The 11,922-nt window shown below is 39.4% G+C and overlaps 2 protein-coding genes across 3 annotated transcripts in view; both read right to left on the minus strand.

Annotated features, from left to right (window-relative positions):
* Positions 1–663: 663 nt before the first annotated feature.
* Positions 664–10,131, minus strand: TTC32 (tetratricopeptide repeat domain 32; the record flags this gene model as incomplete). The annotated part of the gene is made up of 6 exons (XM_080711325.1): positions 664–803; positions 1,611–1,777; positions 3,599–3,913; positions 3,999–4,131; positions 4,288–4,340; positions 10,127–10,131. The coding sequence occupies 6 exons, from the start codon at positions 10,129–10,131 to the stop codon at positions 664–666; spliced, it is 813 nt and encodes a 270-aa protein (XP_080567451.1).
* A 753-nt stretch (positions 10,132–10,884) lies between these two features.
* WDR35 (WD repeat domain 35) overlaps positions 10,885–11,922 on the minus strand; it is a gene marked incomplete at both ends in the record, with an annotated part of 65,427 nt that continues 64,389 nt past the window's right edge. For both annotated transcript variants that reach the window (XM_080711104.1, XM_080711103.1), the window contains one exon: positions 10,885–11,035. In XM_080711104.1, coding sequence (XP_080567230.1) covers positions 10,885–11,035 — 151 coding nt within the window. The remainder of the gene's footprint in view (positions 11,036–11,922) is intronic.

Genomic DNA, 11,922 nt, shown 5'->3' on the forward strand with positions numbered 1-11,922 from the left:
GATTCAGAAATTAAAATCTACACATTTTGGAGATAACTGGGCAAATCCGAATATGGGCTGGATATGGAGGACATTACAGAATTATAAATTGTACTGGGTGTTGCAATGGCATTGTGGTTATAAAGGAAGGTGTCTTTAATTCTTGAAGGGGCAGGCTGAAATATTTAAGAGTGAAATATTATGATACCTGTATATCTTATTCTCAAATGGTTCAGCAAAGTTTTAATTTTAAATATAGACAAAAAGCATATTTAGCACACGTTAACAATGGATGAATGTAAGTGAAAAGTTTATAAGCATTGATTGTATTATACTTTTAACTCTTCTGTGGATGAAAAAAATCTTTAAAAAAACACTGGGAATTTTAAAAAGTAGCAAAATTGAAAAAATTCCACTGAGAGAAATACCACACATTTATTTAAATATTTTACTGAAATAATATATACTTATAGACTGATATTGCTTATTTACACTTTATAAAAAGGAGGATCTATTCAACACAGTTTCTCAACGTGAAATTAAGTACATTAACTTTCCGTGATAATGCATGAATCACTTTCTCTTAAATGGAAACAAAAATACTTAATTACCTATTTTTTAAATGAAAGCCAATTAGATGCAGGTATAAGAATGATAAATCAATATCTCAATTACTTTAAATTTTCAATAATTCTTTTCAACATTTCTTCTTTGTTTTTCTTCTTTGTCTAGAACAGTCTGTTTTAAGCTCAAAGTGGCATCTTGAAATCCAGGATTTAAGTCTAATACTTTCTTAAAATCTTCCAAAGCGTCATCGAAATATCCTGTACCAGAACCCAAAAGAGAAAAAAACTGAGTACTTCAATGTATTATTCATAGCAAAGTTTATACACATATACTTTTTTTTGCTTTTATACTTGTAAGCTTTCAACCCCTCACAGTAAAGGAAGTGTTTTTCTCTTAAGAATGATACAGAGATGTGTAAATCTTGTGTAATTTTGCACATCTTTATGGAACAATTACACTTAAAATTAGCTATGGAGGGCTGGGGGAGTAGCTCAATGGTAGGAGTGCCAGGCTCTGGGTTCATTCTAGCACTGAAAAAATTCAAAAATAAATAAATAAAACTGTCATTGGGCTTATTTATAAGATTTAACAGGCAAGACACATGTAACATTGTAGAAAATCAACAAAACTCTATCACCTGTTTAATATAATTGGAGTAAAACAGAGAAACAGGAGATTATTTTTCTTTTTAATTTTAAATAAGAAACAGCACCCAGAGTTCCTCTATTCCAGGGACCTAGAATTTCTTTACTTTTTATTGTCTCAATGTGTCTTTCAAGAATTGAACTCAGGAAAGTATCACAGGTGATTGTCAGCATTACCCTCATTTTGCAGTTGGGAATGTATAGGCACAAAGTAATGGGGTCACCCCCACCCCGGAGCTCTGCGGCTATCCAGAATACCTACCGAACTCAGGTAGCACCCTCTGTTCCAAGCTCTAAACCTAAATCTCACATACCTTTAAAGCTTGATAATTACTACATTTGGTTTCATACACACTTAAAAGCTCTGACACTATAAAATCCAGTCAATGGGAAAAAGAAAAATACATAAACAATTCTTACCCAGCCTATATAATATCAGCCCTCTGTTGTAATACGGAACTTCGAAACTGGGTTGGACTTCTATGGCAGATGTGTAGTCATCCATGGCTTCATAAAAATCCACCCTGAAGTACTTGATCTGCCCCCTGTTGTTATACGCAGTAGCCAAATCCTTAGGGCTGCATTTGCTTTAAACAAAAAGTTCACATTAAAAAACACCGTGTTACCAAACTCCTCTCATTTCCACTTTCTTTCTCTTTAGGGCACTGTCAAACTTCACAGCCTACATGCAGTAGCTACGCTGAAAATCCAAGCTGAAGAAACAAAATGCAAATAAATAAACTGAAATCCGTTTTTGTTTACCTCCGTTAACTACGTTTGTAGGATGATAGCACTACAATACCGATCTGAACTGCACAAGAACTTTTGGGGTGTTCAACACCTCTGATTACTGCCAACATGTGTCACTTTTTATTGTGAATGATTTTTATATTAGAATAATCGTTCATTTTCTAAGCATACACTAGCAGGGCAAAGACGGCAAGGAGAGAAAGCCTGCCCAAAGTTGAAGTTTGCCACAAAATGGATTACCAATTTTACTCTCAAAACTTTAATTGCCCTTAAAAAGAAAGAGATATGATGTCATTTTCCACTAATAAAGAAACACAAGTTAGTCCTAGGAGAAATGCAACATGATGACCCCCAGGGACTGACCTCTGGATACAGCCGCCCTTCTTTCCCCCTTGCCAGGACCCCCCAACCCACCCAATACCAAGCTGGCTTCCTGCTAGAAAACCGGCTTCAGTTCACTACGGAGGTCCTACGTGTGGCATCCGCTCTTCCTGAATGCCCCAAAGGCTTAAAATGAACTGTGTTTACTGCAGGGGGCTGGAGGTCAGCAGCTCTGTGAAGTCACCAGCTCCACGGGTCTCAGCCGCTTCCCCTTTACTGCCCTGAAACCTTCTCTGTACAAGACAATGATTCTGTTTTCCTTTTTCTTTCCAAAGCAATTCTCAAATCCAGTCGAAACAGACAAGCTGAAGCCTAAACCTCTCATTTCTTTGTTATACCCCAGAGTGCAAAGTAGAGTCCTCAGGAAATATTTTTGACCGGTCAGCTGCTTCTAACATCTTGATTCTTGAGATCTCAGACAAGGGCTGTAACTACTGTTGCGCTGGCTCAAACTTCAAGACTGAACTATCAATTCAGAAGCAATATAGGAGACAGAACACACATCAAATGATATCACAGAACTAGCAACTCAGAGGCAATGCAGGAGCTATAAAAGACATTAAATGACATCTAGACGCATTCAGCAAATTCATAACAGGGAAACACTCAAGACACAAGATTGACTTTCTCAACAAATTAACTGCTGCAAGGGAAAGGGGGGGGGGTGTAACTTCAAAGATCAAAAAACCAAATATACAAATGTGCGTCCTGACTTGAACTAACTGCCAATAACAAACCATCCAACTAACGACAAAGCATTTTGTTGGTCAATCAGGAAAGGTCCAACCAACACTGCCTGAACGTTAGATGTTAAGGAATTCTGTGATGACAGTACGGCCAGGTCTTTTAAGTCTTAATCTTAGGAATGCGTCCTGAAATATCCAAGCATGAATAATAAAGATGTCAGAGTGAAGTGAGACTGCTTCTTCCGGGTGACCACACCTGAGGGTCCACGGTACTCCTTCCCACGTCCTAAAGTACTTTCCTCGACCATCATTAACAAGGGCCCTCGCGGCGGCCGCGCGCGCCGGCCTCGCCCCTTCCCCGCCCCGGACCCTGGCTCAGACTCTGGGTAACGAGGACCACAGGGCGAGGGCTGGCGCTGGGGGGGGCCCTTCCGGAAGGCGAACGACCCCCGCCTCGTCCCCCGCACGGAGTGGGGACCAGCCGCCCGGGAGCGGAACTCAACCAGCATCCAGACCCAAAGCCACCACCTCCCCCAAGCCCGAGACTCCCACCTCTCGCGATAGCTCCCGCCCACCTCTCGCGATAGTTACCTCCCTCCGCTCGCGCCGGCGTAGCCCGCACAGGCGCACTGGCGGATGTAAGCGGAGTACAGCGCCTCGGCCTCCGCGTACTCCCCCTTGTCGAAATGCTCCTGGGCGAGGGCGAGGGCTGCGTGGCCTCCCTGCCCGTCCATAGCGGCAAAGGCCCCTCCTTTGTGGTGGATGGGGCTGGCTTCTGGGGGACCAGAGGCGGCACCGCAGAGCCGCTTCCGCACCCCGGAACTTAATGTGCCAACCAAGCCTCGGTCCTGCGAGGGCGAAGTTTGTGCCTTCGGAGGACTCGTCTTCTCGCGAGATGACTGTTGACTGCGGGAGGCGCGCGGGATTTCCCGGGAAGCTTAAAAGGTCCCGCGTTCCACGCTTCTTCCCGCCCTGGGTACTGACTGCCTACTTGGTTTCGCAGGAAGTCAGCTGACCGCTGGTCTTAAATGGTTTCAAGTCCGCGGCTGATGCTGCGAGGTGCCTGCCTACTGGCAGCGGGTGGGATCGATCGTACTGGACGCGGAGGCAGCAAGCCAGTGGTTCTTGAGTGGCAGGTTGACTGGCGTATTACCGGTGGTTTTTTCGGTGCAGCGCACCCTCCTGGCAGAACACCGCGGCTCGGAATGGTTACCCTGAGACGCTTTGTGTCAAAATTCTGTGAGCTTTGTTGCCCCTTGGCCAGAAGTTCAAATTCAAACCACTGTATATTACTACACCGACGTAGATGGAAAACTTCTCGAAGTGCAGAAGTCTTCAACAACAGATTAACAAATCAAATTGATGAGCATATTAAAGGAATTATATATTATGACCAAATGGGAACTATTCCTGAAATGCACAGGATTGCATGACACATGAAAATCAATGTCATACGCTACATTAACAATGTAAGAAAAATGCATGGTAATCGCAATTGATAGAGAAGCATTTGACAAGATCCAAGACCCTTTCATGATAAAAACAGCTTAAGATAGCAAGTATCTGTCTGAATATAAGTGAAAAAACTTAATTATTAAACACACAGAGTGAGCGGGCATGGTTCGCGGACAGCCTCAGCTACTTAGCGAGGCCCTTCACAACTCAGTGAGACCCTGTTTCAATTAAAAAAAAAAAAAAAAGACTAAAAACCCATAGCGAACATCAGATTTAGTGAAAGACTGAAAGCTTTTCCTCTAAAATCAGGAAAAAAAGGCAAAAATGCTCACTTTCACAACTGAGACTAAACAGCACTAAAGTTCTAGGCAGAGCAATTAGGAAATAAAACAAAAATAGAATGGAAGATGTAAAAGCATCTCTGCTTACACATGAAGATTGGGGGAGGGGGAATACCTGTTAGAACTAGTAAATGATTCAGCAAAGTAAAACGATACAAAATCAACACGCAAAAATCAGCATTTTGTCTACATGAACAGTTTGAAAAGGAAATTAAAACAAGTCTATACTGTAGCATCAAAGTGAATACTTAAGAATTAATTTAACCAAGGAAGTAAAAGATTCACAGGATGAAAAGGACAAAACACTTGAAAGAAATTAAGACAAATAAATGCAAAGATGACTGGAAGGCAATTCTGTTAAGATGCTAATACTATCCAAAGCAATCTAAGATTCAGTGGAATCCATATCAAAATCCTAGTGATGTTTTTGCAAGAATAGAAAGATTCATCCTACAATTCATAAGGAATTTCAAGGGACCCCAAATAGCCAAAGCAATCTTGAAAGAGAACAAGGAGGACCCACACTTCCTGATTGCAAAACTTACTACAAAACAAGTCATCCAGACAGTGTGGCATTGGCCTTTTTAACAAACAGTGCTGGGAAAAGGATGTACCATGCAAAATCATGGAGTTGGATTCTTACTTTATATTATATACAAAAATTCCAAATGGATCAATGGCCTAAGTGCAAATGCTTAAATTACAACTCGGAAGAAAAGGTAGGGCAAAGCATCATCATGTGGAATTCGGTGATGATTTCTTGAATATGATGTCCAAAGGCACAGGAAACAATAGGAAAGTGACATGATAATTAAAACGATACTAAGGCAAAAATGGGCAAAGAACTTGAATAAATTTTTCTCCAAAAATACACAAATAGTGGCCAGTATTAAACATGTGGAAAGATGCTCAACCTCACTGATTTCCATTAAAATTGACCAGTTGTTGCTCAGCAGTAATTTCATCATGAAAACCCCACAGCTTGTTTATACATTCACATATTGATGGATATCTGGCATCTTTCATTTGGGGCTATTATAAATAAAACTGTTTACATTTGCATGCAAGTCCTTGTGTGGAAATGTTTTTATTTCTCCTGGGTAAATTCCAATGAATAGGTTTGCTAGGTAGAAGAAACTTCCAATTTTTTCCAAAGTGTACTACTTTGCGTTTCTTTCAGAAATGTATGAGTTTCAGTTGCTCTAAATTCTCACCAACAGTTTTCAGTTTTAATTTTGGCTATTGTAGGTGTGTAGAAATACTTCATTTTTCTCTAAATTCTTCTCAATTTTACTAAAAACTGAAGCTATGATAAATAAGGAATTAAATAAAATTGTAACTCTAAGCCTCTTAATGTTTACTTTTTCTTTCGAGAAATATATTTTTGAAATCTTATAAAATACTTGTTTATGTCATTTCTCCAGCTGTTTTATTCTCTTAAATTCAACTAAAATATAAATGAATAAAACGAATACTTTTTATTCTTAAAAAAGGTTAGCTGTTTTTACTTTTTCATCTACATTCTTATGTATTTTATGGGGGGGGGGTGTTACCGGGGATTGAACCCAGGGGCATTCTACCTTCAAGCTCTGCCCCCAGCCTTATTTTTATTTCAAAGCAGGGTCTCACTAGGTTAATGAAAGTCTCACTACTTGTTGAGGCTGTCCTCAAACATGCCATCCTCCTCTCTCAGTCTCCCAAATATTGGGATTACAGGTGTGCACCACCATGCCTGGCTTCTTGTATATTTTTTTAAAATTTCTACTATAACCATGTAACTTGTATATTTAAAATGTTAGTTTAGAAAATAAAATAAATGAATTGAAAAAATAATTATAAAAAAAGACAGTAGGGGGCAACATAATACTGCTATTTAATTTTGGAAACCCAGTGGTGAGATCTTAGAGATAATGTCTCCAAATTTAGTATTCTTGATCTCCTCTTAAAAAGTTTGACACCATTACTTCTTTGTGTGACCTCTAAGGGGTAATTCTCTGAAGGTCACTCATCAGACATTTGCCTTGTATGTTTATAAGGCTGTTGGGTGTCTCCCCTGTTTGATGGCAAAAGTGGTATAATATATCTACTAAACTTTCTACTCCCTCTCCCCTTTTCCATTTGGAAGGACAACTCCCTCCTAATAAATTTCCATCAAGATATTTTTATAGTTGGTTCCTGGGTTTTTTATATACTTTTATTGGTGCATTATAGTATCACATCATAATAAAACTCAGAGTGATAGTGACATACATCCACAAAGCACCTGATGAGTTTTCTCCTAGCTCCCTCCCTGCTCCCCTTCCCCATACTTAATATTGAGATTGACATTGGTATTCTATCATATACACATAATGCACTGGAAGTCTTTTCTTCATTATTTCTCCCTCTCCCCTCTTCCCTAGACCACCTCCCTGGCTCCAATGGAGTTTCTCCTCCATTGTCTAAAATCCCTCTTATATCCTCACTACTCCATGGCTTCTGCATAGGACAGAAAACATAGAACATTCACTTTCTGTGACTGGTTAATTTCACTAACATTCTCCAGATCCATCCATTTTCCTACAAATGACATATTTTTCTATATTGCTGAGTAGAATTCCATTTTTATATGCTCCATAATTTTGTAATCCATTCATCTGTTGATGGACACCTAAGCTGGTTCCATAATATGACTATGGTGACTTATGTTGCTATAAACATGGATATGCATATATCACTATAATATTTCTGATTTCAGTCACTTTGGAAAGATAACTAGGAGTCCACCAAAATACTTAAATGAAGACAAAATACCGCGTTACCCCTAAGTTATAAATAAAGAAAACTTGGGATAAACACAAGTCATTTTTCTTCAGTACTTATTATTTTCATTTTTTTCATGTAATACATCTTAAAAATGTAAGATCTCAGCTTTGGGAATACAGAAAGATAATTTCAAAGTGCATTTTCGCAAACTATAATGAAATTAGCTTTTGTGAATGTCAGTGAGTCACATTGCTTATTTGTACAACTTTATCAGCTGATTCTATTATTTCAATACTATGCCTACCACACTACTTTGAAACATAAGATAATTCAGGGCATGTTTGATGATAGAAACATTATTCAAAGGGAGTCAGTTCATGTCTACTCCCAGAAAAAAAAATTCAGTTTCATTATCTTGTCTACAATATACTACCTAATTGTGTCCATCAAATTTCTCTTCAAGTATTTGGTTTTGTTTTGGTTTGGTTTGTTGTTTGTTTGTGGTACTGGGGATGGAACCCAGGGGCATTCTACCTTCGAGCTACACCCCCAGCCTATTTTTTATTCTTTATTTTGAAACAGGGTCTCACTGAGTTGCAAAGGGCCTCACTAAGTAGCTGAGGCTGTCTGTGAACTACGATCCTCCTGTCTCTACCTCCTGAATGCTAGGATTACAAGTGTGCGCCACCACACCCAGCTCTCAATTTTTGTTGTTGTTTTCTTTTTGTTTGTTTGGGTTTTTTGTTTTGGGGGTTTTCTTGGTGGTACTGGGGGCAGAACCCAGGGGCTTTCTACCTCCAGGCTATACTCCCAGACCTATTTTATATTTTATTTGGAAACAGGGCCTCACTAAGTTGCTGAGAGCCTCACTAAGTAGCTGAGGCTGGCTTTGAACTATGTGATCCTCCTGTCTCAGCCTCCCAAGCGCGGGGATTACAAGTGTGTGCCACCATGCTCGGCTCAAGTATTTGTTTTATATAGTGACTTTTGCTTCTCTTTGTCCCTTGTATCAGGGGAGAGTTTGTTGTCATCTTGAAGTTTCCTTCATGTTGAATTAAGCCAATCAGGTCAATTCATAGTGTGGATTCTTTCTCTAGTATCATTTTCAAGCGAGACAATGCCCCCAAGACATTATGGCAGGTAACTAAAGCATTCATAGAGATAGATACCAAAGAGTCATAAAAGCATTTACAATAGTAGAAAAGATGTGCCTGTCTGTGTTTGTATATCTGTATATGTGGTATCTGTGTTTATATATAGATAGATAGATACATATATATATATATATATATATATATAATCATATACATATAATTAGATCCAGAAAGTTTGAGACTTCATTTTTAGATATTTGGTTTCTTAATCAAAAATGAACATGAACTTCAGTTTGACAGCAACTCAGGATCTATCTAGAATGATTAGCTGGAGGAAAAATTCTTGGGTTCAATAAGCACAGAGCAAGCAGCAAATGAGATGGCTCCAAGAGGGTACCCAAAAGATATGTCAGGAGAGGTGTGCAGTCAGCAGGGGCTTTGTAATTGAAGCAAATAGGAGTATAAGCAATAGGTCACAGTACAGGCTGGAGGTAGGACAAGCTCATGAATTCAGTGGATTCCTAGGTAGGGAAGGGAAAGAAGAGATACCCAGGGATCAGACCATGGACCAAAAATCACAGTTTTAAACAAAGTACCCTGCAGGAAACCCAGCAGAAACTAATGACAAGTACACTATCCCGACAGCCTTAAAGATTTCTCTTTTGTTGATCAAGCAGAGAATAGTCTTATCCCTGAAAAAAAGAAAGTCCTCTAGGAAGAGGTAATTAAGTTCAACAGGAGACATATTCTCTTGGGCATCTCTGTTTTAGGATGTTTTTCTGGTTTGGGGAAATACTCCAGTCTGGTATAGAAGACAGGTGACATTTGCTGTGTTAAATTGGCATAAATTCATAATTTATGAGACAAAGTAGAGTACAGAGCTGGGACACTTTCTGGCCAGTCCTCTAACCAAGAAATACAATAAAACCCATCACTGCTTAGCCGACTAAATTAGCCAACTATAGCCATGCTGCCTCTGAGCCTCCTCCCAAGAGCAAGTGTGCCTCATTAGTACAGCACTTTCCAAGTGAATCCACTCTGGTTCTCTTGATAACTCCACTTTCAGGGAGCAGGTGATGGGACAAGTGAGGGTCAGGACATACAAACACTACAGAACTTTGGATTTAAGTTCTGTGGTTTTTCCACCCCGCTAGCACCCTTCCCCAACAGTGTTACTCTACCCTATCACTTTCTTCTTGTTCTTCATTGTATATTTCAAACTGATTCAATAAACCAGGTGTTTCAAGCATCCTCCTCTAGTCAGGTCAGTAAGCCTTTCTGTTCCGTGACTTCTGGGATAGTTTGTCTGGCAGTGTGTCTGAAGCCTACCATTGCACCAAGACAGTTTCTCACAAGACTCCTGAAGAGACATTTCAAACACTTTCTTCCATCTTTATTTAGGCAGAGGAGCCCACTAGCTATCCTAAACTCACCTAGGCTCTAAACCTCCTCTCATAGCTCGCTACTGCCAATCTCAGGCTTACCCCATCTCTACAGGACCAAAAATGTATCACATTGAGGCAACGAAGTAACCTAGGAAATACAGCTACCATGACAGTGTTGTGTGCTTCCCTTTATTTTTTGCCTCTACTAAACATCAGCCAAGTTTAGTGAGTAATTTTGATGAAATGGTGCTAAAGTCTGTTCTTTTTCTAAAAAAAATAAAAGGACATTTTCATAAGAACTGAAGAGAACATTATTAGCTATGTAAAAGAGGTAAGAAACCATCATTATGGGTCACAGTTTTTCTCTTCTAAATTAGTGATAATAAAACATGCAAGGCCCTCAGCTGAAACTTACTGAGACTCTGTTTCAAAATAAAAAATAAAATTAGGGCTGGGATATAGATCAGAGATAGAAAGTCTCTGGGTTCAATCCCCAGTATCAAAAAAATTATAATTTATAAAGAACTTGACATGGTGGGAAAACTACTTTTTGTGTAGAATATTACCATGGCATTGTATAACCAACCATAAGGTAAGTGAAACATGATATGTAAATAATATAGAAAAAATAAAGCTGACCTCTACAAGTTTTTATGAAAGTTCTATTTCATAATTGTACTTCTATATAAAAATCATTTTATTATCTTAATATATATATTGTACAAAAACACCACTATAAAAAATAATGAAGCTGCTTTTCTTATAAAACTTACAGAAATCAATCTTATGGCATAGGCGGTGAGAGCTATGTATATATGTTCCAAGTGTTTTGCCACGGGGCACAGCTCCTCTTTCCTTTACCCCACTGGACTATGGCACAAGGGACAGAAGTTGTAGTTGCTGATTTCCTGTGCCAGGACACAGTGCTTGCACACGCTGCACATCCAGAACTGGTACTCGGTGATTGGGCTCCCTGTGGCCACGCATATGGGCAGCTTCCCTTCCCCACTGAAAGCCAAGAGAAAACCAATTACGTATAATTTGACACTTCTAATTGGCCTAATGTAACTTACTTAATACACTTAAAAATTAAAGAATGAAAAAATTCAAGATATACTTTAATAAGATACTTTTATTTCAAAAATATTTTTTCAAATAGGTGTGTGTGTGTGTGTGTGTGTGTGTGTGTGTGTGTGTGGTACTGGGGGTGGAATTCAGGGACTTTTCTACCTCTGGGCCATATTCCCAGACCTATATTTTTATACTTTATTTGGAAACAGGGTCTCACATAGTTGCTGAGAGCCTAAGTAGCTGAGATGGCTTCAAACCTGGGCTATCCTCCTGTCTCAGCCTCCCAAGTGCTGGGATTGCAAGCATGTGCCACCACACCCGGCTTAATGTTTCTTTTTTTGTGTGTGGCACTGGGAATGGAACCCAGCGGTATTCTACCTCCAAGTGACACCCCCAGCCCTATTTTTTATTTTTTTATTTTGAAATAATTTTTTGCCAGGCGTGGTAGCACATGCTTATAATCCCAGCGCTTGGGAGGCTGAGACAGGAGGATCGCATGGGTTCAAAGCCAGCCTCAGCTACTTAGTGAGGCTCTTAGCAACTTAGTGAGACCCTGTTTCCAAATAAAGTATAAAAAAGGTCTGGGAGTGTAGCCTGGAGGTAGAAAAGCCCCTGGATTCCACCCCCAGTACCATACACACAAAAATAATAATAATAATAATAATAATAATAATAATAATATTTCTTACAGTGAAAAATAAAGCATTAATATACTTGTGAGATTATATAAAGTTAAATGTTAAGGTAAACATTCAAAATTTAGTACCTGCCGGACGTGGTGGCGCACGCTTGTAATCCCAGCATTTGGGAAGCAGAGACCGGAG

The sequence above is a fragment of the Muscardinus avellanarius genome (assembly GCF_963383645.1).
Source record: "Muscardinus avellanarius genome assembly, chromosome: 15".
In the NCBI taxonomy this organism is placed as follows: domain Eukaryota; kingdom Metazoa; phylum Chordata; class Mammalia; order Rodentia; family Gliridae; genus Muscardinus; species Muscardinus avellanarius.